Source organism: Nyctereutes procyonoides, unplaced genomic scaffold (assembly GCF_905146905.1).
Source record: "Nyctereutes procyonoides isolate TBG_1078 unplaced genomic scaffold, NYPRO_anot_genome, whole genome shotgun sequence".
Lineage (NCBI taxonomy): Eukaryota > Metazoa > Chordata > Mammalia > Carnivora > Canidae > Nyctereutes > Nyctereutes procyonoides.
In genome coordinates this window covers 69,648,551-69,671,493 of record NW_026575140.1, presented here as the reverse complement: position 1 = coordinate 69,671,493, position 22,943 = coordinate 69,648,551, and the positions used below count along the sequence as shown (strand labels likewise).

The 22,943-nt window shown below is 46.3% G+C and overlaps 1 protein-coding gene across 14 annotated transcripts in view; it reads right to left on the bottom strand.

Moving 5' to 3' along the window:
• NCAM1 (neural cell adhesion molecule 1) overlaps positions 1-22,943 on the bottom strand; it is a 295,160-nt gene that overhangs the window by 36,719 nt on the left and 235,498 nt on the right. For 5 of the 14 annotated variants that reach the window (XM_055305759.1, XM_055305765.1, XM_055305760.1 and 2 more), the window contains exons 6-15: positions 22,663-22,780; positions 22,062-22,228; positions 15,928-16,070; positions 9,743-9,772; positions 5,360-5,510; positions 4,820-5,004; positions 4,366-4,462; positions 3,886-4,056; positions 2,065-2,196; positions 953-967 (exon numbers count right to left, since the gene is read on the bottom strand). In XM_055305759.1, the coding sequence (XP_055161734.1) occupies positions 953-967; positions 2,065-2,196; positions 3,886-4,056; positions 4,366-4,462; positions 4,820-5,004; positions 5,360-5,510; positions 9,743-9,772; positions 15,928-16,070; positions 22,062-22,228; positions 22,663-22,780 (1,209 nt within the window). The remainder of the gene's footprint in view (positions 1-952; positions 968-2,064; positions 2,197-3,885; positions 4,057-4,365; positions 4,463-4,819; positions 5,005-5,359; positions 5,511-9,742; positions 9,773-15,927; positions 16,071-22,061; positions 22,229-22,662; positions 22,781-22,943) is intronic. The other 9 variants (XM_055305761.1, XM_055305762.1, XM_055305767.1 and 6 more) reach the window with 3 other exon arrangements.

Here is a 22,943-nt window from a genome sequence, read left to right as displayed (position 1 = left end):
CCCAGAGCAGCAGACCAGCCTTCTGTAACCCTTGCTCCTTATATTTGGTATTTACAGCTCACATGTCCTTCCCATGGAGAATCCCCCTCTCTCTATGCTTGGCAATGAAGCTACCAAGTGGCTGGCTAGCCTTTCCTAAACATGGAAATGCACGTTGCCAAGAACCCAGTGCTAGAGCACAGAGCTGACCGGAAGTGGGGATTTAAGTCCCTAGCAGCTGCCTGCAGCACATACTTGTGACTCAGACCCAAAGCTCAGGCTACCCTTTACAATTACAGCTGTGAGGCTGCCTGGGTGGCGCAGTTGGTTAAACATCTGACTCTTGATCTTAGGGTCATGAGTTTGAGTCCCACATTGGGCTCTAAAAAAAAAAAAAAAGAAAGAAAGTAACATAAAAAGAAGATACAATTGCAGCTGCTGTTTGGTTCTCCCAGAGCCCTCCAGCTCCTATAGACAGAAAAGGGAAGGGGCTATGAGCTCAATTCTTTTATCTCCTGAAAGCAAATGTGAAAGTCCTTTCAGGTGCCTTTTCCCGTGAAGGGATTCTGTGTCCCTGGTGAGGCTGTGGTCGCCTTTCTGGCACCCCGGCAGAAGGCGAGGTGGTGCGATCGCATGTTACCAGGAGACTACTTGGCACATTCCCACCGTGCTTGGCTTGGCACGCATCAGCATGGCCGCAGGGTCATCGTCACACACAGAAATTAATAAATACACACAACTTCAAAGGACACAAAAGTTGCATGCTCTACAACAGGACGAGTGTTAGCCTCTTGGAGTAACCTACAGACATTAGCAAGAGCACAACTAGACTAAGGTCAGTGTGGTTAGGGCCCGGACAGTATCATCTACTTCAGCCTAGGGAACAAAAGGGGTACCAGAACTAAATTAAGAACTAGGACTAGCAGATGTTAACACTATCGAAACAGATAATGAGGTATGAAGAGGCACTTACGTGGAAGAGAGCTGTCTGCATTTCCCATGGATGGAACACAGACGAAAAGAAAAGACAAGAGACAGACCCAAGGGGGAAAAAAAACAGATGTAAAAGAAATGAATAGGCTCTGCAAAGGACATGGGACTGGAAATTCAAATTATCAAGTTATTTCAAATCCAGAAAGAAGCAATTCCTGGAGAAGGAAGATGAGGCAGGCTTTCTGTTCCCAGAAGAGTTAGTGGGGGGTGGGGTGGGGGGTGGGGGTGCTTTTCAGACCTCTGGCTTCAAAGAGAAGGAAGTGAGGGATTGCCCTGTGTGTTTGTAAATCCCAGGAACCAGAGAGGCCCCAGAGCTCTGTGACCACTCAGAGAGTCTGGTGCTACTGCACCTTCGCCAGCTGGGCAGACGCGTGATCCTCCCAGGGCAGCAGTTTGGGTCTATGGAGGGACTTTACCAAAGCAGGGTTTGCCCTGAGCCTGCCTATTTGTGGGATGGGAGGAAAAGCAAGGCAGGCAGAGTTGAAGGAAAGAGGGAGCGACGGAGGAAAGCAAAAGCCACCCTGAGTGGATCAGGGAAAGAGGCACAGGGGAGGAAGACTGGCGTGTGCTTGTGGCGGGAGGGAGGAGCAGGACGCAGGGGCCTCAGCCCTCCTTTCCCTTCTGCCTTGTTGGGGTCTTGCTACTGCACTTACATCCCATAGCGGTCTCCTCTTTCCTATAACGTGATATCTCTGCTGCATCAAAAATCCCACGACTCATTATAGGAACCCTCCTCTCTTCCTTCAAGTCACAGGATGCTTTAGGGCCTTTGTGACCTGTGTCAAGAAACGAAATCTCCCAAATCCCTCCAGGAGCTGCTGGTGTTTTCCCGCTCTGGCTGTGATGCTAACGAGTGGGACCAGCTATCACTGTGACAGGGTCACCAAGCTCTTTGGGAAAGATAGCATCAGGGGCTGGGTATCAGCCATCACTGAGGGCCAAGAAGCTAGGAGGTGAGCCCTCCCTGAGCAGAGCAATCTGAAAGGCAAGAAGCTGTCATCCGAACAAAGGATGGGGTGGCTCAGGGGCGCCTCTGCTCCCAAGGAGAAGAGGGTGGGTGTGGGGAAGAGGCAGGGTGCTGCTTGTACTTACGGACTGGCTGTGTCTTGAACTCAGAGGCCGTGCTGATCTCACCCAGGCCCTTGCCATTCAGGGCCGCCAGCCGCACAGCGTATGTGGTCTCGGGCTTCAGGCCCACAATGGTGACGATGCCCTCCATGTTGGCTGTTGTGAGAATACGAGAAGGATCACAAGGGGTTTGGAAAGCTTATTGGTAAAACGGCGTAGTTGCTGTGGAATACCACACAGTGGGTCCTCAAAAAATTAAACTTAGCATTGCCATGTGATCCAGCAATTCCACGTCTGGGTAAGTACACAAAAGCATTGAAAGCAGGAACTGGAACAGATACCGGGGCACCCACGTTCACTGTAGCACTGCTCACAATAGCCAAACAACCCACGTGTCCATCAGCAGGTGAGTGATACACCAAGGTGCTGTGGATACAGTAGTATCGGTCGGCCTTGACCAGGAATGAAGCTCTGACACGTGCTGCAATGCAGTGAGCCCAAGGACATCAGCTAAGTGAAATAAGTCAGACACAAAAAAGGACAACTACTACATGATTCCTTTCATAGGAAGTACTCGGAATCGTCAACTACACAGAGACAGGTGGTAGAAGGGTGGTTGCTGGGGAGGGCGGGAGATGGGATGGAGAGTTAGTGTTTACCGGGCGCTGAGTTTAGGATTACGAGAAAGGTCTGAAGATGGATGGTGGTGATGGTTGCGCCCAATAATGTGAATGTACTTAACACTGTTCGACTGTATACTTAAAAATGCCTAAAATGGTAAATTTCATAGTCTACGTATTTTGCTACAACAAAAATAGAGCCAGAAAGTTAATTATACTTGAACTACAAAAATATACAAAAGGGGAGGAAATCCAGCTGTAGCAATGGCAAAAAGGAAAAAAAAAAAAAGCCAGCTGGACAGACTGTTAACATGGGACCAACTCGCCGTAAAGTTGGTGTGAGGTTTCAGAGGGAAGTTAGGGAGGTAAAGAGATTATTTTCTCCTGGCTCCAGTCCTGATGGCACAGAAATTCCTCCCAGGCTGCTCCCCCAACACCAAAAGCTGAAGGAGTGATGGAAGCTTCCTGGTGAAACAAATTCTCAGTAAAACCGGGTCAGAAGGTGGCTGCCCCTGTTACCACATACAGGACTGGGATTAAAACTTTCTATAGGAACAAAGCATACTTCACTGACGTATCCTGATTAAACCTCAAATGGAGAGTCAGGCACATTTATATACTCAAACCTCAGGGCAAAATGGTCTGGGCTCTGAATCTTCCAACTGCAGGCATCCAAGGGTCATTGTTTACACTTTTAGTTTGGAAATATATCTCAGATGGATTTAAGAGCAGACTTTTCTCTCTGGCAATTTGTTATTTGGTTAAAACCACAGTTACATGACAGTCTCCGAGTACACCAAGCAGGACCGGATGGGTGATGGCAGAGCACCTGCTGCCCGGGGAGCCCACAGGTGCAGGGCAGGGGTGGACTGGGCTTCTCTGGTTGTGTGCAACACCTGAGCATGACTCTTGCTTGGAACGTGGCTGAGATGGCCTCATCCCTCTTAGCATAGTCCTGAGAAGCAGGTTTTGAGGTATCAGGGGACAGAAGACCAGCAAATCTAGAGGAGATGTGACCATGCCCTAATTCTAGAGGCACAGGGATGCTTCTGCAGCATAGGAACAAGAACGGATGGCAGTGTTGGCATGTGGCATCCTCAGCAGGTGAGCACGGTGTGCCACGCCACCCCAGCAGGTGCTCAGGGTACCAGGACTCAGGGTGAGTGTCTTCCCAACCCCGAGCAACCCATCATTCTAAAGGAAATGCCGACTTCTCCCCACGTACCTTCTTTGGCATCATACCACTTGAAATGCCACACTTCCTCGCCCAGTGCTCTCCACTCAGCCTTGTATTTGAGGATGGGCACCCCACCTGTGGCCTCTGGTTCATCAAACTGCACCTGTGCTGTGCTAGAGTACGGCTCCACCTGGTCGATGGATGGTGAAGACGGGGTGTCTGTGGGGGGGGTGCACAGATGGAAACCCAGGTGAGCCCAGTTAGGTCCAGGACAGAACTCTCAGTCACGAAGCATGTCTCTCATTTCTGCTCATTCGTGGGAATCCTGTCACCTATATCCTGTCCCCCAGCCCAGCTCACCATAGGATTATTCCCAACAAGCACCGTGCTTGAGCCTCTACGGGCTCCCTGCTTCCTGACCCTGTCTTTGGTTACCTTGGCCCTCTTCTTTCTACTCTCCTGGGGTCATCAGAGGCCATGGGACAGGCCTGCAAGGGTAAGGATAGTGTGGCCATAGAGGGTGTTTACCTGCTTGGACAAGGATGAATTCCAAAGACTCCTGTCCAATGCGGTTCACTGCAGTACAGTTGTAGTTTCCAAAATCATTTTCAGAGTCTGGGGTCACCTTTGGAGAGAAGGAACTCTGGGTTTTAAGTGTCCCATGGAATGGCCACCAACAGAGATCTTTATTTATTGGATTAATTTGTAAAGAACAGAAACAGGAAAGCATGAACCATTAGCTCCAGCCCAGCTGTAAGCCAGAGAGAATTGCCAAGGGGCCAGTGAGAGAGGCATGTCTGGTCCCCCGGGCCATGACCTGGCCCCAGGGAGAGAGAAGGGGCCGGGCTGAGGCTCTGTTTCTTCCATAGCTGCTGGCTCCTCTAGTCACGATGTGCCAGAGAAGCAAGAGAGGAAGTTTTAGCTGCATATCCATAGGCAGCCTGTGTCTTCTCCACCCTCCCCTGCTTCAGCCCCAACTCACCTCCAAATAGCTGGCGGAGGGGGTGTTGTAGATCTTGATATTGCTGTAGTTGGAGCTTGGCAGCAGCTGACCATCTCGAAACCACGAGATTGTGGCACTGGGGTAGGCAAACACCTCGCATGTGATGTTCACCTGGTTCCCCTCCCAAGTGTACACAGCCACGGGGCCCTGCAGCTTGGGGGCATCTGCGAGGGACAGCAATGCCCATCAGGAAGGCCAGCACCAGAGAGGAGACCCGCATACCCCGCTTCCTAACCCCGGGTGGGCAGGTGTGCCCCAAAGCAGAGCCAGTGCCAGGGCAGAGTAAAGGGCAGGCTGGCTCAGCAGTTGTGTGAGCCACGTGGGAAGATAGGAGGGCTCATCAGCTTGTAAGGAGCCTGGGACAACTTGGGGACAAAGCTCTGGACCGGCCTAGGGCAACCGCCACAGAGAGCATGAGCAGAGCAGTAGTGTGCAGCTCAGGTCCTGGCTGCTCATTTCCCTTTTCATCCTGACCCTGCAGGTCCCCCTCCCCCACATTCTTCCACAGTTACTGCTCACATTGCACTTCCAGATACATGGACTGGGAATCCTGGCCGATGGTGTTGCTGGCGGTGCAAATATATTCTCCGGCGTCTGTGTACTGGATGCTCTTCAGGGTCAGGGATGACACGCGGGCATGGCTATGCACCACTATGTGCCCGTCCAGAGTCTGCCAGGAGGGAAGGGGAAGCGTCAGTGCCCGAGGCAGGGTTGAGGGTAGGAGACTGGGCTATCTCTTGTCTGCGGCCAGTCTCACATCCTCTCCCCAATCTGTGCCCGCGTCTCTCACTTAAGGCACCGACTAGCGTGGGAGGCTCTGGAGAGCACCACAGGAACCTGAGCGTAACCCAAATAGAAAATGGGACTCAGTTTATGTTAAGCAGTCTAGCTTCTGTGCCAAGATTGGTTTGGGGCAAGGACAACCAAGGTCCCCCAACATGACTTTGTTTGGCATGTCTAAAGTGGAAGCAAAAGCCCTGGCCAGCAGAGATTCCAGCAGCAACAGCTTTTGCTTCATGAGACTCTGGGAAACCTGTATCCTATGCTTTCCTTCGAGGAGTCTGCCCATCTGCTAGTTCCATGGTGCATGTGCACGTAATGGGAAATCCGAATGTGCCAAATGCAAGAAATTATACAAGAAACCTATATTTCTGCAGATGCCTCACTTTCCTGAATGCTTAAAAAGAAAACAATTTCATTCAAGAGAAAGTCCAACAACTCAATGATGAGAGGCTGTTGAGCTGGAAGTGAGTGTAACTGGGTCACTCTCCGGGGAGAGTGGTACAGAGTCCCAGGCAGTCACCACCATATTCTAGCCCTTGATACGATAATTGGCTTCCTGAGTCTCTGGAATTATAGTGATTGGTCAAAAGGGCAATAAGCATATGATCCCTAGGCAAAGGGAACTGAAATATTTCCAAGGGGCTCCTGCCTTGACCCTCCAAAATGTATAATGGTTGCTGGCCTAGGAAAAGTCTGGGCGTGCTGCCCAAGTTCAGATCCTCAAGAAAGCTGGTAATCTGAAGAAGGAGTCTTGCTCCTCATAGGCTGGGCCACACGCTTATCTCCATCATATGATATTCTGTGGAGATCGGCAGGTGAGTGCTCTGCATATGGCATCTGTCGTCCCATGGGGTTGAGTCTTTAAAGAATGGAAGAACACCTGTTTCAGGCTCTTCTGACAATGCTGGTTTGGAAGTCTGAAACCCAGAATTGCAAAGTTGCACACAGACAGTCTGGGCAGCTCAAAAACAAAGGCCTACGGGTCTTGTGGGGCAGTCTCTGCAGATCTGTACCAAGAAGTCCCTCTGACCATCACTAATGGAACTAATCCATCTCAGGCATTTAAGCCCCACCGAGGTTCATTTCTGGAAGCTGGAACACTACAGCTGGCAAGGAGGCAGAGAGCTGAGCAAAATCATTACTGTCTAACTCTGCAAAGGCCACCCTGCTCTCAGAGTAGTGCCCAGATGCCCATGGCTCTCAACATCCACCTGACTGTAAGTCTGTAAGACTGACTGGTTCAGGAGATGCCATACATTAGTGAGAGATGACAACAAGGGTCCCTGGATCCTGGGACCCAATTTTCTTGTGGGCTAACAGGGTTGTCCCAATATCTCCCAGTGGCAACTTCCATGAGTCATACAAAAATTAACCCATCAGTCTAAACTAGTGGCATCGAGAGCATCCTTGCAGGTATCTCTGAAGGGCTGACTTGATCTGTTTGTCACTCCTGTCTGCCCCAAACATAGGACAAAGGCAGAAAGGTTCGAAGTCCACCCCCTGCCCTTCTGGTTATCTCAATGAGAACACAGGTTCAGCCAATAGTGACAGCCAGCGGCTGAACTATGACTGTCAAACAGACGGAGCTTGTCCTGGGCTCAACAACCACAAACATGGAAAACTGACCAGAGCTTTAAGAAATCAAGAGAACATTTCCACCATGGAAGTAATACTGCAGCAAAAGTTGCAAAGAGAGTCATGTAGGTAAGAGTAGGACAGTAACAACAACAAAGCAGGGCATGAGCAGTCTTTACTCAGAATATTCTAGAAAATGGTTGAAGAGAAGCTTGGGAAGTGGTTTCATTGACAGCCATACTTTTCTCCCCTTCTATGTGGTCTAAATTTCTCTATGTGGGAAATTGTTCTTTTCTTTTCTTTTTTTAAATTTATTTATCCATGACAGACACGGAGAGAGAGAGGCAGAGACAAAGGCAGAGGGAGAAGCAGGCTCCACGCAGGGAGCCCGATGTAGGACTCGATCCCGGGTCTCCAGGATCACGTGCTGGGCATGAAGGCAGCACTAAACTGCTGAGCCACCTGGGCTGCCCAGAAATTTTCTCATTTAATTGTGTCAACAGACCGGGAGACAGTCCTCTACAGAGAATATTCTTATTTTGCAGTGGCTCACAACAGGATTGATGATGGGAATTTCTCAGATGCCCAGTTCTCTCTCCAAGGGGAGGCACATAGACTCTAGTGCAATTAGACTGTCTCCCTCTGAAATGTTTTACTCTGGCACCAGGACAAAGTCGGAGTGCCACCTATAAGCCATCCAGACCTGGGGTCGTGCTGAGAGTCCAGGCTTGCAGAGGAAACAGATGTTGTCTGGGCAAGAATGGAAAGACAGCTAGGACAAGAAGACCCTGTTTTGCAAAACAGCACCAAGGGCAATTACAATTATTGTTCTCATCAAAACATTTTTGCTTTCCTTCTACCAGGTATAAGGGCTCATTTTCAGAGCTTACAGAATGAAACTGGCCATAGCCCAAGCCTTCTTTGGAGCTTAACTGGACTTACGGTCTTCACCTCTGAATGAGACAAATAGAACTTCTGAGTCCCGGGGGCAGCACTCACTTGAAAGTCAATTATGTCCAGAGTGAGATACTCAAGATAAGGAAACTTCTGGAAAATGGAAGCTTTCCTGGGAGTAAACCTATTACTTCCACTTATAATGATGATTCTCTTAACCTCCCTTGATGCTCACTGATACATCTCACCTCCCCCTCCAGCCAGGTCTAAATCAGAATGACAGGGAAAGATGTAGAAGGGCCAAAAGAATGAGATCTGTAGTTGCTCAGGAGTGGCTGCTTCTCTCTCTTTACCCCAATCCCAATGGGTCCATGACTTTGGGACAAAGAAACACCTAGCCTGGGGCAGCACCAGGCCATTCCCATGCCACAGGAGGGAGGCATTTCAGCGAGATGTGCACTTGACTACAGTCCCCATGACATGGAAGAAGGTAGGATACAAAGAAAGCTTATCAGACACTAGGTTTGATCACGGCAGCATGTTCATGTGCAGAAACTAGGATCAGTGCCTGGGGACAGGCAGTCAACTCTTCAATATTAAACAGTATTAAATATTTATAGCCACAACCTGAACACATGAGTTATGTGTTCTGAATAATTATCATTTCTGGAAGACTAAGAGGATCGGGTTACCTGATTAAAATACAGTATATAGGATTGCCATGGTTTACATTTATATTATTAGAATATCAAAATTTCCTCTGGAGAAGAGACATAAGCTATTTAAAAAATATTTATGGATTTGATCCTTGAACTTCATCTAAAGCATACTGGTTTTTATTCTACTATCTGTCACTTAATCACATAAATCAGTAAAAAAAACCAAACCAATAGGCAAGATTGTAATTAGGGTCTTGGGTATGTAACATTAAAATCTTAAGATTAATATTTAGCTTCAGTTTTCAAACAAAGTCCCACATTACCCAAGCTGAAGCAAGTAGTCAGAGAAATCTCAAAGGCTAAATGCTACCGACTTCTAAAAAACATAAAACCACTTGTGCCAAATCATGCTAATCTCATAAATTTAATGCTCTATGAAAGTAACATATGTGTTTTAGCAATTTGGGCAAACCAAGGAGAGATGTCATCTGTATTGGTTTGACATGAAATGGGATGTGACCATTTACTAAAACCAATCATTATCAAATAAGCGAGCAACAAGATGAGTTGAGCTGGAAAGGGCTGAGTGGGTTTTTAGACCACTAACTCTGTGACTTTATGACCCAAAGTCACGTCAACCAGGTGAGAGTCAAAAAAAAAAAAATCTTGTCATTCAAAAATGCCTGGCCTGGGAATTGGAGCGATTTTTTTCTGTAATTATAATTACCTGGATGTGATTTTACCAGCACCAGCAAGAGAGTAAGATCCAATTTTAAGAAGTAATAAGGATTTGTTCATCCACTCCCAACACAGCTTGCTTGCTCATCCTAAAACAACACTATTGCTAAGTAATGTCTACCACTATCGACCTATTCTTTAATCGAACTATATGACTAATTAGTTTAGCATGTCTGGTTATTGAACTGCAATGGTGAGTTAAACTAGAATGCTTTCAACACTAAGGACTGGCTAGTGGTCAGGTAAGCTATACCTCTTGCTTCTCTGGTCGAGTCCACGAAGCCTGGAGAGAACAAGATATAAAACACAACAAGAGAGCAGTAAAATTTTACAACATGTTGCTTCAGAGAATTGATGTATCACACTGCATCTCGTGCACATGCAGCTGCTTTTTTAAACTCAGAACTTTGTCCAAGGCCCACTTTCAATGGTGTGTTTATTACCCAATTTAACTCAGGAGTTAGCGTTAAGCGTTTACCCCCTTACGCACAGTAAGATGTGTAATTCAAAGGAGAAGGCTTTCCTAATCTTTGGTATTCATACACAGGGATGCCAGCAGATGTATTCGACTGCTCCTGTTCTAGGAGGTCTTGAGCAGCTCTTGCAGCATTTGGTGGCACTACTAGTACAAACCATATAATCTAGAGATACTTGTAAGGTAGGTTTCCTCCTTTGGATTCTATCCGACAGCTTATCGCAAAAATGCTAATGCCATTTTGTGCTCATGCATTTTTCTAACTTGTTGCATGCATCCTATTAAAAATCAAGTTTATATATCTATATTTTTTTTAAAAAAAGGAACTAAGAAAGGAGCAGAGAGGTACATTGGGAATGGCAAACACGAAGTCCTTAAAGTTGTAGGTCGCAAAACTTTCAGGACACCAAACTCTGAGTGCTCTGGCAGCTCCAGTCAGTTCGTAAGGGCAGAGAAATGCCCAGATGGCATGCAGGCTCAAGCGTGCACCACCGTCATCAAACATGGCATTCGCAACGGAGTGAGTCAACTCAGAAGCATAGAGGTTTGGGCATTTTCCTGCCCACATCTAGATATTTTACTTATCTGGCACACTTGGGAATCTACTATGCTTACAGTTTTTTTCTGTTTTCATACCAGGATTCAAAAACATCATACCTGCATTGTTCTTTTTATTAGGTGGCATGACTGCCTGGTTGTCACTGATGTTCAGATGGAGAAAGGAAAGAACAGATGCCAGAGACACAGCAGTGCAATCCAGGAAATGCAAATGAGTTAGCAAACATTTAGTAAGAGTCCACTAAATGCAAAGAGCTTTTGTGAGAAATGAGGAGGGACATGTTGGATTATGTCACGTGATGTCGGAACGAAGAAAATGTGAGAACAGAGGAAAAGAACATGCACAGACCAAAGTGACAGTGGGCCAACATGTCAAATGTGGTTGCCAATTCCACATCACCGAGAAGCTTGTCTGTCACATGCCAGGGCTGCAGGAATCAAGTTATTTTTTTAAGGGCTATATCATATGGAGTTATTTGTTTTTCAGATCTGGCTCTCCCAAATCACTATGGTTTTGTGGCTTTTAGAATAATTAGTTACTAGTAAAAAAAAAAAAAAAAAAAAAAAAAAAGGCTTCCAGGAGCCTGACCTCCTGCCTAGGTGTCTGGTGAAATGGTAGGATGCACATTGGCCCTGATAATTTAGTGATTGTGTGGCTCACTTTAAGACAATCTGATATGCAAGTGTATACACATAAAACATATTAGGATATAATTGGGTAATGCTCCAGAAATTTCAAGTTTCAGGTTCTTTTAATATTCACGTTTATTAGCTCACACACAAGTTTGTAGGAACATGTACATAAACTAACATGAAGCATCCCTACAGCTATCCTAAAGTATTACCTGCTACACCTTTGGTCACACACTGAATACCCCAGACTCTAACCGCTCAACGCAGACAACTTTTCCAGTGTTTATATGTGGGCATCTAGGTTGTATTAAAGAGGAATTCTTCCCAGTGACAGAAAGATCCAGTTTCCAGTGAATCCAGAATTTCAAAGGTCTATCTCATTTGTGGGGTTTGTGGGATACTCTACCAGTGAAAGCCTCAAGATTCACGAAATTCCATTTTTTTCAATCTAACTCTTTTGATCTCAACTCTTTGCCCCTCTTCTTTCCTTAAATATTAAAGTTTCAAATGAATTTCTTTACTAGTCATTTCAAAGGCATGTTCAAATAAGAGGTTCAAATAAGCACACAGAGAATGTGTTCTGCTAGCGACAGATTGTGCAAATCATCCTCCAAAGGTCTCTCGCTCAGTATGTAAATGGGACCTGGAAGTTAGCCCCACTCACTTGCATACCTGGTAATACTGAAAATGAGTCTAGGTAGGATGAGCAATGAAATGATGTGGATGTGCCAACTGTCTTTGTATCTGCATTATCACAATGACCTCGAGACACATGGATCAAACTGACCCATTACGATGTTCAACTATGGTTTGTTTTCTTCTTTGGTCGACATAATAGAGACTAAGAAATGGATTAACTTTCAGACAGCCGATCTACCCTCACAGTCTTAATGACACAAATTTAGCTTAGCTAAATTGGCTGTTGAGAAAAACCAACTCAACTAGCTGAAGCTCAGCACACTATAATCAATCTCAAAGGAGCCATTGGACTATACCTAGAGACATGATCAGTTAGGGTATGACGATCGGGCTCAGTACACTGGTTTTTGCTTGCTTTTTCCCTCTTCCTCTTTTTAATGAAGAGGAACATCAGGATGGAACATTAGAAAGTTACTAACTCGGTGCTTGTGGTTGAAAGTCTTTTCTTTCCTCTTCTCTTAAGAAGGGTAGTACTAGATGAGTACTAGACTAAGCAAGGAAGCAAAAGACCAAGCTGCTTTAATTAGCTTATACTGTAGCCAACTTTATTAAAGAAATCATTGAATCTCCCACAAAGGTCATCAAAATCATGAGGAGCAACAAGGCATGAGGTGCTCTACCTCCAGAGCCAGTGAGGACACTTGAAGGGCTCTGCACTTGACCTTGTCCCAGCCAACATTTTTATCAGAGGCTGGAACAAAGATGTTTCACATAAGTGCTCATATGAGGTTAAAGGCACCAGCTAATGCAGATGCTGGACGGCAGCTGCCTGGAAAGGCTACTGAACTGCCTGCATTTGGGCCTTGTGAAGTGGGCTCACCATCGACTGTTAGACCTCATTACTTTAAAAACACATAAACGAAACAGGAGGGCCCATATGGCTTGAAATGCCCTAGACCTACAGACCTCTAAGGACAGCTCAGATGAAAGTCAGACTTGCTTGGTTAGAAAGATGGACTGAATTGTTTCTCAAGCCAGGAAGAGTTTGTGTATGTGGCTTTTCTGGTAATCAAAAATGATTAGAGGTGGCTACTGGCATTTAGAGGGAAGGGGACTGCTGGTGCTAAATATCTTGCAATGGCCAAGACTGTCCCAGGAAAGAAGAGCCTTCCCAAGTTGCCATAGTCACCCCACTGAGAAACATCGGGTTGCAACAAACAACACAATTTTTAGCAGAAATAAATACAAAATTCTGCATTTTTGGCAAAGCAATCAATTGTATAAGAACAGGATAAAGGGGTATGTGGCTTAAATGCAGTTCACATAAAAAAAGAGCTGATAAAAAAAAGAGCTGAGCATTTTAGTTGACCACAAGCTCAATATGAAGCAAGAGAATGAGGAAATGGCTCTAGGGATAAAGTATTAGCTGCATGGCAGTGTCTCGAACAAGGGAACGGTAACTGCATGGAAATCTGCATTAGTTACACTGGGCACAATCAAACTTTAGGGGAGCGCCAGTGCACTGAAGCTCTCTAGGAAGGGAACCCTAGACATTAGAAACGGGGAAGACCAGCGAGTGTGTTTAAGGGAAGATGAGTGAGAGTGATGGAAAATCCCAGAGCTTTCGCACAGAGGGCTGAGTGGCAGAGGTGGGAAACTGGGAGGTGGAAGGGGGAGGGGGGCAGATCTTCCTCATCATCAGTGTTGGCCAACTGCCTGCAGAGGACAGACCCTGGCACCCTTTGAGGAGGGGCCATGAGACTTTCCAGCAAATAGGCTGGAGAGTGCCGGCTGAGACTAGACAATGGGGACCCTCCTTCCTGACTTCTAGGATCCCAGCATTCTGTGTAGTCTAATTCTCAGGAGCCTTCCTGACTTCAGAGGTTACATACAATCATCTTTTTCTATCTGCTTCGTGTATCCTGATATTTAAAGGAAATTGTTTTCTTTCACTCCCACAATATGGTGACTCTAATCATCTTGATGTCTGATTAGATATGTTGCAGGTGGAGGAGAACACGAGGGGTTGCTGCCAGATAAAAAAAGCTGAGCATTTATTACCCAGAGTCCAGCCAACACAAATAGGCCATATTCCTTCTCTTAATTATTAGCTATCCATGGTATAAGATGGATATCGAGCTTCTTTATATTAATATATAACTAATAGAAATGGCAACTTTTCTATTTAGGGTTTCACACGGGCAAATACGTCAATATGGTGTCCTATCACTGGCTGGTTTGGAGGACTTGTTCTAACATGGATTCACTCATGTTCTGGTAACATCAAGTTCGAGTAAATTTGAAGGCAGTCCGTAGTAAAAGAAACCACAACACAACCTATGTGGCTGGGGTTAGATTAATTATCTCTGATTGACACAAGTGATCCACACTGATAATTGAATTATACAACACCTACTTGGTCTGAGATGGTCTCTGCTGGATGCCTTTTGTCTCAATAGTTAGTAAGTATGAGTGTATATTAATGTCTGGTTATTTGTTCTCATTCTGTAAAAATTAATTCACAGATACAGGCCAGAAGTGCCCACCTATTAAAGAACGTAGGGTAGGCACAAATCTTAATAACCCTTCTAGTCTACCTTAGCTGTAGAGCTATTCCTAGAAAAGACACTGAATTTAAAAGCATCATTCATCTGGGATAGCTACTATTTCTGTCCTTCCTTGTAGGTCAACGACGTGCACTAGGTCACTCTAGACAAATCACAAGCCTGATGTAGAAAAGTCTGCCGAGCAGCAGCCCTGTGGTTTAAGCCCTGAAATGTACATTCAATCCACATAACACACACGATGGGAGCTGAAATCTGAGCTGTTGATAAAGAATGTTGATAAAGAAAGTATCCAAGTAAACACCACATTTCTTAATCCAGTTGGTTTTCACAATATCGAACAGCATATGTGAGTTTCAAAAATACTTAGCAGTTCCTTGGGTTTTTGTTAAGTTTAATTCAACTGTGGAGGTAAAACTTGCAAAAAATAATGGGCTCTTTGGAACAGTAATTTCTGTTCCTTTTGATTTAGTTTTGTTTTTCATTTGTGGGGCAGCAATCAGATCCTGAAATGCAAATCCCAAATGCAGCTCTGGTGTTTCACACTATCGCTTTTCGACTTTGAGTTTACCCTCTGTAGGGGTTTCCGTTAGGCAGGCAGAAGAGTGAAGATCTACTCATTTTTTGACATTCTGGTCAATAAGCAATCAATTCTAAATGTTCTTTAAGGGTAGGCCCATTACTCTTGAATAGGTGACAAAGCTTTGGCCAACTAAACTGAAGCTCATTCCTACAAGGTATATGAGATTGGAGAAGTGCCGTAAGAGGGTTTAAGGTGGTTTAAAACCAAGCTGCTTCTTCCTGCTGCGTTTGGCTCACACTCAGTAGCAAAGGGCTGCATGATGTGGGGTTACCTCAATTTGTATATACTGTCAATAATAAAGACAGCTTTCCGGTGACCTATAAATCTATGTGCTTTAACGCTAAATCTTCCCAATCATTTCAAATTGCCAGGAAGGTTGCTACCATGTGTTTAAGCTCTCAGTGAATGCATCACAGAACCCTGTGTAATCATCACACAGAAACTGCTAATTATTTTTGCCTTCAGAACAAAATGATATCCAAACGTGACCGAAAATACAGGCAGACACAAAGGCAACCAAGCTTTTGTGCATAGAGTGCATGTACAGCATGAGTCTACGAAACACAAGGAAAAGAATTAATAGGGCTCATTCTGAACCCTGCTATTTCCGGGAGACATTTCCTTCGGTGCTCCTGAGATGAGGACAGCTGGACCACCAGGTTCTTGGCTTCTCCTTGCTCCTCATAGCTCCATAATCCTGGGTTTGAAAAGCACTACACCCCCTTTCTCCCCAGAATGTCTAACTTGACCGTGCCCACTAACATCACACCCCTATACATCTATGCAAGAAACTGTGGCCCTTCCACTGCAAGGTGAACTGATCAAGCCACAGCCAGGCAGGCTGGAGGCCGGAGGCCATGGGACCTGGCATAGCCTCTGGGGCCCGCTTCCCATCTTCTGGCTCACCGAAGAGAAGGGGCCATGGGTAGACACATCTGCTTTGAGCCTGCATCCCATGGCCCTGAAACTCTTGGGTGACACCATACCTTTTCTTCACTGCTGATGTTTCGGGTAGATGTCCTCCAGGTGATAGTGGGGATGGGGTCTCCCGAGGCTTCACAGGTCAGAGTGACTTGTTCCTCCAGCTCCATGGCGGTCTGGTTCTCTACATAAGTGATTTTGGGCTTTGCTGAAAAGACAAGACATGTTCATGAGTTTATCTGATTTTTTAGCTTTCTGGGTTTAAATTATAACATGCACCTATCCAGCAAAGGTTATGTACTTACTAAGTCTAAGACCCTATTCTAGGTGTCATAGGAGACACAGAACTAAATCCCCAATGAATGTACAATGAGCAGGCGTGTGACAGCATCGATGTGAAAGCAGTAACAACAAGATCCCACAGAGTAAAACTGCCAAGGGCAGAGACTGGAGAAGGCAGGGGAGGGGGGGAGGGAGGGGGACGCCAAAGAAGAGCATTCCCTGCTTGGAACGTTCACGAGGAGAAAGCTTTTGGGCTGGGCCGTGAGATTGTCAGTGCGTGGAACTCTGGGATAGAGAGAGTCATTCTTGATGACTCCTTGAATGAGAGCAAAGTAGGAAACTCCTTCTGTAGGAAGGAAACTCCTTGAATGAGAGCAAAGAAGACAGAACGTGTAGGAAACTCCTTGAATGAGAGCAAAGAAGACAAAACGTGGGTGGAGGGCAGTGTGGTGTGAACAGATCTGTGCATCTTGGCAGAAGGAGGCTGTGCTGGGCCCTGTGGGCCACGGCACAGAATCCTGGCTGCCTGGTTAAAGTGCTTGCTTTGAATGATCTCCTGGCGCTGATGGAGGCCCACTGGCAGTGTTTGATCAGAGGAATGAAATGACCATTTGCACTTAAAGAAGGTTAATCTAGGAAAAAGCTCAAGATGATTTAGAGCAGAGAAAACCTTGAGGTGGGGAAACCAATTTGGAAGCTCTGACAGCACCCCAGATATGGTGTAATACAGTCTCCGAATTGGGGTGGTCCTGGGGGGGCACATGGAAGAAGGGCAGCTTGGAGAGAGGTGCTAATGGAAGGTTTCACAGCAAGTGCCAAATGGACAGCGGGCTTAGGAGGCATGGCAAAAGTCAAAAGAGGGAAGGAGAAGGACTGTAATGACTCTGAGCTTCTCACTGACTAGGAGAACTGTGTTAGCATTGACTCAGGCGAGGATGGGTTGGGGGTTGGGGAGTGGGCTGGGATAGGAAGGAAAAGAGATGGGTTCATTTTCCAAATGTTTTGGGTAATGCAAGAAAACACAAGCATTCGAAAGCAGAGTTAAACGTTAAAACATTAGAGAAAATTGACTTCTCCTGATTTAAAACAATTATACTCTGAAATTGTGAAACCTTCCATAGAAAAGAAAAGATAACACTGCACAAATGTAACTTATTTCACTAATGGAGGAAAAGACGAGGCTGGATAGATAAACAAAAAATAAATAAATCAAATTTATGGGTAATTTTTGAAAGAAGTGCACTGCCTTTACATTCAAATTCACACGCTGCTCCTGAGTAGGTGAATGAACTACTGCCTATGTACTTCCTACAGGCCGAGACCCTTGATTCTGCTTTAATGAAGGGAAAACAATGACAAGGCTGTGCATTTTCTGTAGCAAATATCTGCTTCTATATAAAATTATCCATATAGGTCAAATATTCTGCTACAGTTAATCTGTACTAAGCAGCTTGCTTGGCAAATCCTTTTTTGATGGCAAGCACACAGGCACGTCTCAATCCAATGTGGCCAAATGATCACAAATTGGAATTTATGGAGTTCACTTGACTGAGGTTTTCCCATAGGAAGGTTTTGTGTCTATCTTGATGAGTGGGACTTTCAAGGTGGTCACGACTCACACTGAATAGACTAAGTGTTAAGTGAGGCTAGATAAGAGGTTTTAGAAAGATAAAAGTTGAATTTCTACACTGCTAAAATCACAGATTGAAAAGTGCTAAAAAAATAAAAGAAAATTCAGCCAAATGACTGAATTCACTGAACTGAACAGTTGTTTGGAGGTCTGGAGGCAGTCACGGGAAGGCTGAATTTTCTGGCCTCTTGAAACCTAGATGGATATTGTGACCTAGACAGTGTTTGCTGGCCTTCTGACCCCTAGCACTTTGTCCTGGCATCAAAAGGTGAATAGAAGAGAGACAAGGGATAGTTCACATCTATTAATATTTGCTTTAGTGGTTCCATTTCCTAGAGGGTTACCGAGGATGCACTGTACGAATCTTTAGAAAAAAGCAAACTATATTCTTACTAAAAACATTATTAACAAGAGCTAATTTTGTATGGTCTACAGAGGGCTGCTGGAAGGAAGGCAAGCTTCTCACTAATGACCTAACCTGTCAGCACTACAAAAGCAAGGCTATTGTCAGAACTAATTGAGGGCTTAGAATATTGCCTTGGAGTTAGAATATCAATATAATTTATTGTCCAAATCAGAACACTCTTGAGAATAAAAAAGGGATACTCTAAACAATCACCCTGGGACAATGGGCATCATTAGGCAAACAGGGACAGCTGCAGGGTCACTTCCCTCTGCACACCAGCATCTAGAAGAGTAGCTCCAGGCTTTGTCTTCAGATGGTACTTACACCATCTTAATTAGCATCTGTTGCGGGGCCCTTGACTTTGGATCCCTGTTCCATTTTCCACCTGCTGCTATGGGACTTAATGCTTCAGATAATTCCATCTTACTTCTCCCCACAGACCCTCCCGTGAGCACAGCTGTCCTTGGGAGTCTCCCAAGCACACTGGCTCTCCTCTTCTGGCATGTCCATGGCTCTGCGCTCTGCAGCTGAGAGATGGTTTTGTCTATTCCCATCCCAATCCAGGCTTCTGCATCCCCAACCCAAGGAGGGCTGTGGGGCCCTTCTTCTCTGAATGGAGAGGCTGGATATGACCAGGTGCACCTCCCTTCAGGCTTTAAAACTCACGCAGGCTGCTTTGGTCCGAAGGGGTCAGTTAAGCAAACCCACTGGTGAACCTGCCTCAGCCCACAGCAGCAGGAGACCTCAAAAGCATTTGTGTGAGCATAATAGGGATATGTGGAGACGAAAATACTTTTCCAGAAGGGCCCGTGGGGAGAAAAGCGATGGAAATTCACTGCCAAATTTAAAGAAAGATAGGATGTAACTACTTAGTAAAAAGAGCTCCTGGCTGATAACTAGGGCAATGCATGCTAGAACAAGTCCCTTTCTTAGGGAAAAATGATGTCGGTAAGGTACAATTATGGCAGGCTCTAATTTAGATGTGCCCTGTACATACTAATTGCCTTCCCGTCCTGAATCACAGGGGTTCTGAGCCCTTCTCTACTATCCGAACTACTGGATTCTCTGTTCTTCTGCCTCACTGCTGCCAACTGGGTCACCGCTGGGGAACCTGCCTCATTTCTCCCCTAGTGCTGGAGGTCCCCATGGCAAGCCAAGGGGAAGGGGAGGGACAGATACTAAAAGAAAGAGGGAACCCTCCCTGGCTAGCCTTCCCCACCCAGGGTCCTGGCCCTCCTACCAATTTCCTAAACCAAGGGAGGCCAGAGGAGGAGGGAGAGGAGGTTATGAATGTGAAATGGAGAGGAAAAGCCATGTGGACGTGAGGGACCAGGTTACTCCAAGGAGTAGCCAAGGAGGCTATGTGAACTCTCCCTGGATATTGCAGAGGAGGGCTCTCATTCTGGAGGGTTCTGGGGAGGGAGTCTCTAGGAGTCTGTGGTTTACTTACCTGTCTCTGTACAAATCTAGCCATCTCTCCTCTCTTTGCTCTTCTAGATTAGCATCTATTGTCCCAGCTGCGGTCTTGGGGAAGAAAGTGTGTGTGTGTGTGTGTGTGTGTGTGTCTCAGGACGGGATGCTGGGTGACGGAGGCAGGTGGAAAGACAAATCTTGCCTTGCCACAGTTCCTATATCTGACACTCCCTGCCTCGTTACTTCCTCCCCTAGACCTTATTCCACTCTTTAGTCTACACTGGCCCCTGAGACTCACTGCCCATGTCTCCGTCCTGGGCCAGAACCAGAAAGGCCTGGAAGAGAAATGGAGATCTGTTCCTGACCAGCCAAACCAGAACTGAGTGTATTTCCACAGAGAAACCATGCCATCCATGGTGAGGGATATGCTAACTTCAGTATTCCTAGCCATTCCATCTGTAACTCAGAGGCAGTGTGTGTTAAGTTGAGCTTTGTGGAGTAGTAACTCTCCACTGCTACCTCAGGGCAAAGGACTTACAAGCCAACTGCCTGGGCTGGAATCCTGGCTCTGCTGGGTAGGTCACCCAATTCTCTGGGCTCAGTTTCCTCATTTGGAAAATAGGAACAATTATGAAATCTACCTCATAGCGTTGTGCTGAGGATTATGAGAGTCAGTTTATAGACAGTACTTCACACAGTGCTTACATACTCTAAGCACTTGTTCCATGTTGGGTATTATTATTTCTTTATGGGGCTAACATCTAGGACTTTCCCAAGACAAGTGATGGTTACTCATTTCAAGACTCATCTCCTTGTCATATGCACTGTGCTGCATTCACATCAAATTGCTCCTCCTTCCCTTACGCAAATAATTAGAGAAAAAAACTGTCAAGAGTATTTTCCGAGACCATTAGTTTTCAATCTCCAGTATATCCAGTTGATGTGAACCAAACTGATAACCTGTTTCTAAGCCCAACTGTTATGAATGGAGAAATAAGATTCATCTATGATTAGCAAGTCCAACTGCACAGAAGCACTTGATCTTTCAAAGGGCTACAATCAGCCTAAATAAGCAGGTCCCAAGCAGGTTCCCCAGGCACACACTGGAGTGACCTGGGAACCACATGAATCGAGCTGCCTCTCTGGCGCCTAGTTAGACCACCCACAGTGGACCAGCTTACTTGTCTATTTTTTTTATTTTTATTTTTTATTTTTTATTTTTTTTTTTGAGAGAGAAGTCAGAAGGGGCAGGGAGAGAAGGAGAGAGAGAAAATCCCAAGCAGATTCCATGCTTAGCTTGGAGCCTGATGTGGGGCCTGATCTCAGGATTCGAGAGCTGGATGCTTAACTGACTGAGCCACCCAGGTGCCCCATGTCTTTTTTAAAACACACGAACAGAGAACTGCTGAGAGCCATAAGATTAAGCATTTCTCTGCCACAAATTCTTTTCTCAAGGTCAGATCAAAATGCACTTCAGTTCTAAATGAATGGAAGTTAACAGAGTTTATAAAGACAGAGTAGAGACACAGGGGCTCCCCTCGTGATTTTGATGACACCACTTCACACAGGCCACGGAAAGAAGCAAGGGAGACCCAGCTAGCCAGCTGGCTGGTCACTAATGTTTACCATGGCCCTTCACAAGACTGGCACTGTTTGGAGTGGCAGAGATAAAGCAGGAGAGAGAGAATAACCAGCACGCTGCTCTCTAGGTGTTTATACACTTTGTAGGACGTTTGAGACAACAATCCCCAGAGCAAATATGTAAATAAGGCCAGTTCAGGTATGACAGGTGAGGTGAAGAAGACACGGTAAGACCCATGGAAGTGCTCAGTGGAGGTGGGTGGGGGGCGGTGGTGCGTTAGCCAGGGCAGGGCAGGAAGGATTCAGGGAGCAGGCGGGTTGAGTTGAGATCTGAACGGTGCAGAAGGAGGTGGCTCAGAGCAGGTGTCGGGGAATGACATTCCAAGCAGAAGAAGTATCAAGTGCAATGTCTCGAAGACAAGGAACAAAGCTCAGTGTTGCCTGAGCCACAGAAGGAAGGCCCGAGTGGTTGGAGAGTTTTCAGTGTGGAGCAAAGTGGAGGAAAGGTGAGGCTGGAAAGGAAGGCAGGGGCTGGCTCAGGTTAGGTCTCACAGGCCAGGGCAGGGAGTCTGGGTTTGATTCTGTTTGCAACAGGAAGCCATGGGAGGATTTTAAACAGAGGACTGGTGCTTGAGGTCATTCTGGCTACAGTAAGGAGGGGCTGGGGGGACCACGAGGTGGCGGCAGGCTGCCAGCTGGGAGGCTGTGTCACTGACCAGGAGAGGGGGAGGATGGCATGGACTCGGGCTTAGGGGGTGCAGCTGGTGGACGTGGTTGCACCTGGAAGAGACTCCAAGGCAGAGAGGATGGGGTCTTGCTGGATGACTGAGTGTGCAGGGTAAGAGGAAGTATGGCAGAGCAACGACCTTGACCCCCACCGTGCTTACCAAAGACCTTGAGGTGGATGGACGCATCCTGCTCTCCAGCCTTATTCTCGGCGATGCACACGTACTCCGCCTCATCGTTCTTATCCACCTTCCTGATGGTCAGCTCAGAACTGTCATCGCTGAAGATGTATTTCTCGTCTTCCTTGTTCTCTATCTGTTCCCCCTCCCTACACGGTGCAGAAATGCAAAGTGCCACAATTTTGACCACAGAAGTCAGATGTTTGCTTTTAATCTGTTTCCACAAAATGCAGACTGAGCCCATGGGAAAGACTCGGTCCTCGCAGAAGGTCAACACACCAAATTGTACTTGCACATACACTTTTAATTTCTCTACCCAAACCTTTGTTTCTATCCAAGGGCTATGAACTGCCTACGAACATTCCAAAGAGGGCCTCCGAGGCCACGCCCTCTGGTTCTGCCCCATTGGACGGGATCCAGTGCACAAGGCGAGAGAAACGTACAGATAAGAATCCACTCTGCACCTAGAGCTGATATTCCCAAGCAGCCTATACCCATTCCACTGAAACTCCAACATGGAGCAGGCTCCATGGTCCACCCTCCTCCACTAGGCCGTGATGGAAGGCATGAGCCAGTTTCTTACTTTGTCCAGCTCATGGTGGGCTCTGGGAAGCCTTTGGCATCGCACACCAGGGTGACGGACTGGCCGAGGTTGGCGGTGGCATTCACTATGCTCTGCCTGGCCTGGACGGTGGGTGGCACTGAAGGGAAAAAAGAGCTGTCAGGGGTGGTTGTGAAAACCTGGAGGAACCCAGTGGCCTGGAGAGGAGGCACCTCTAGGGGACCTTAGGGTCAGAGGGTCACAGCCTGGAGGTCGAGAGTCCTGGGCAGCTGTGGAGTTAGGATAAGGGATCTAAATGTACA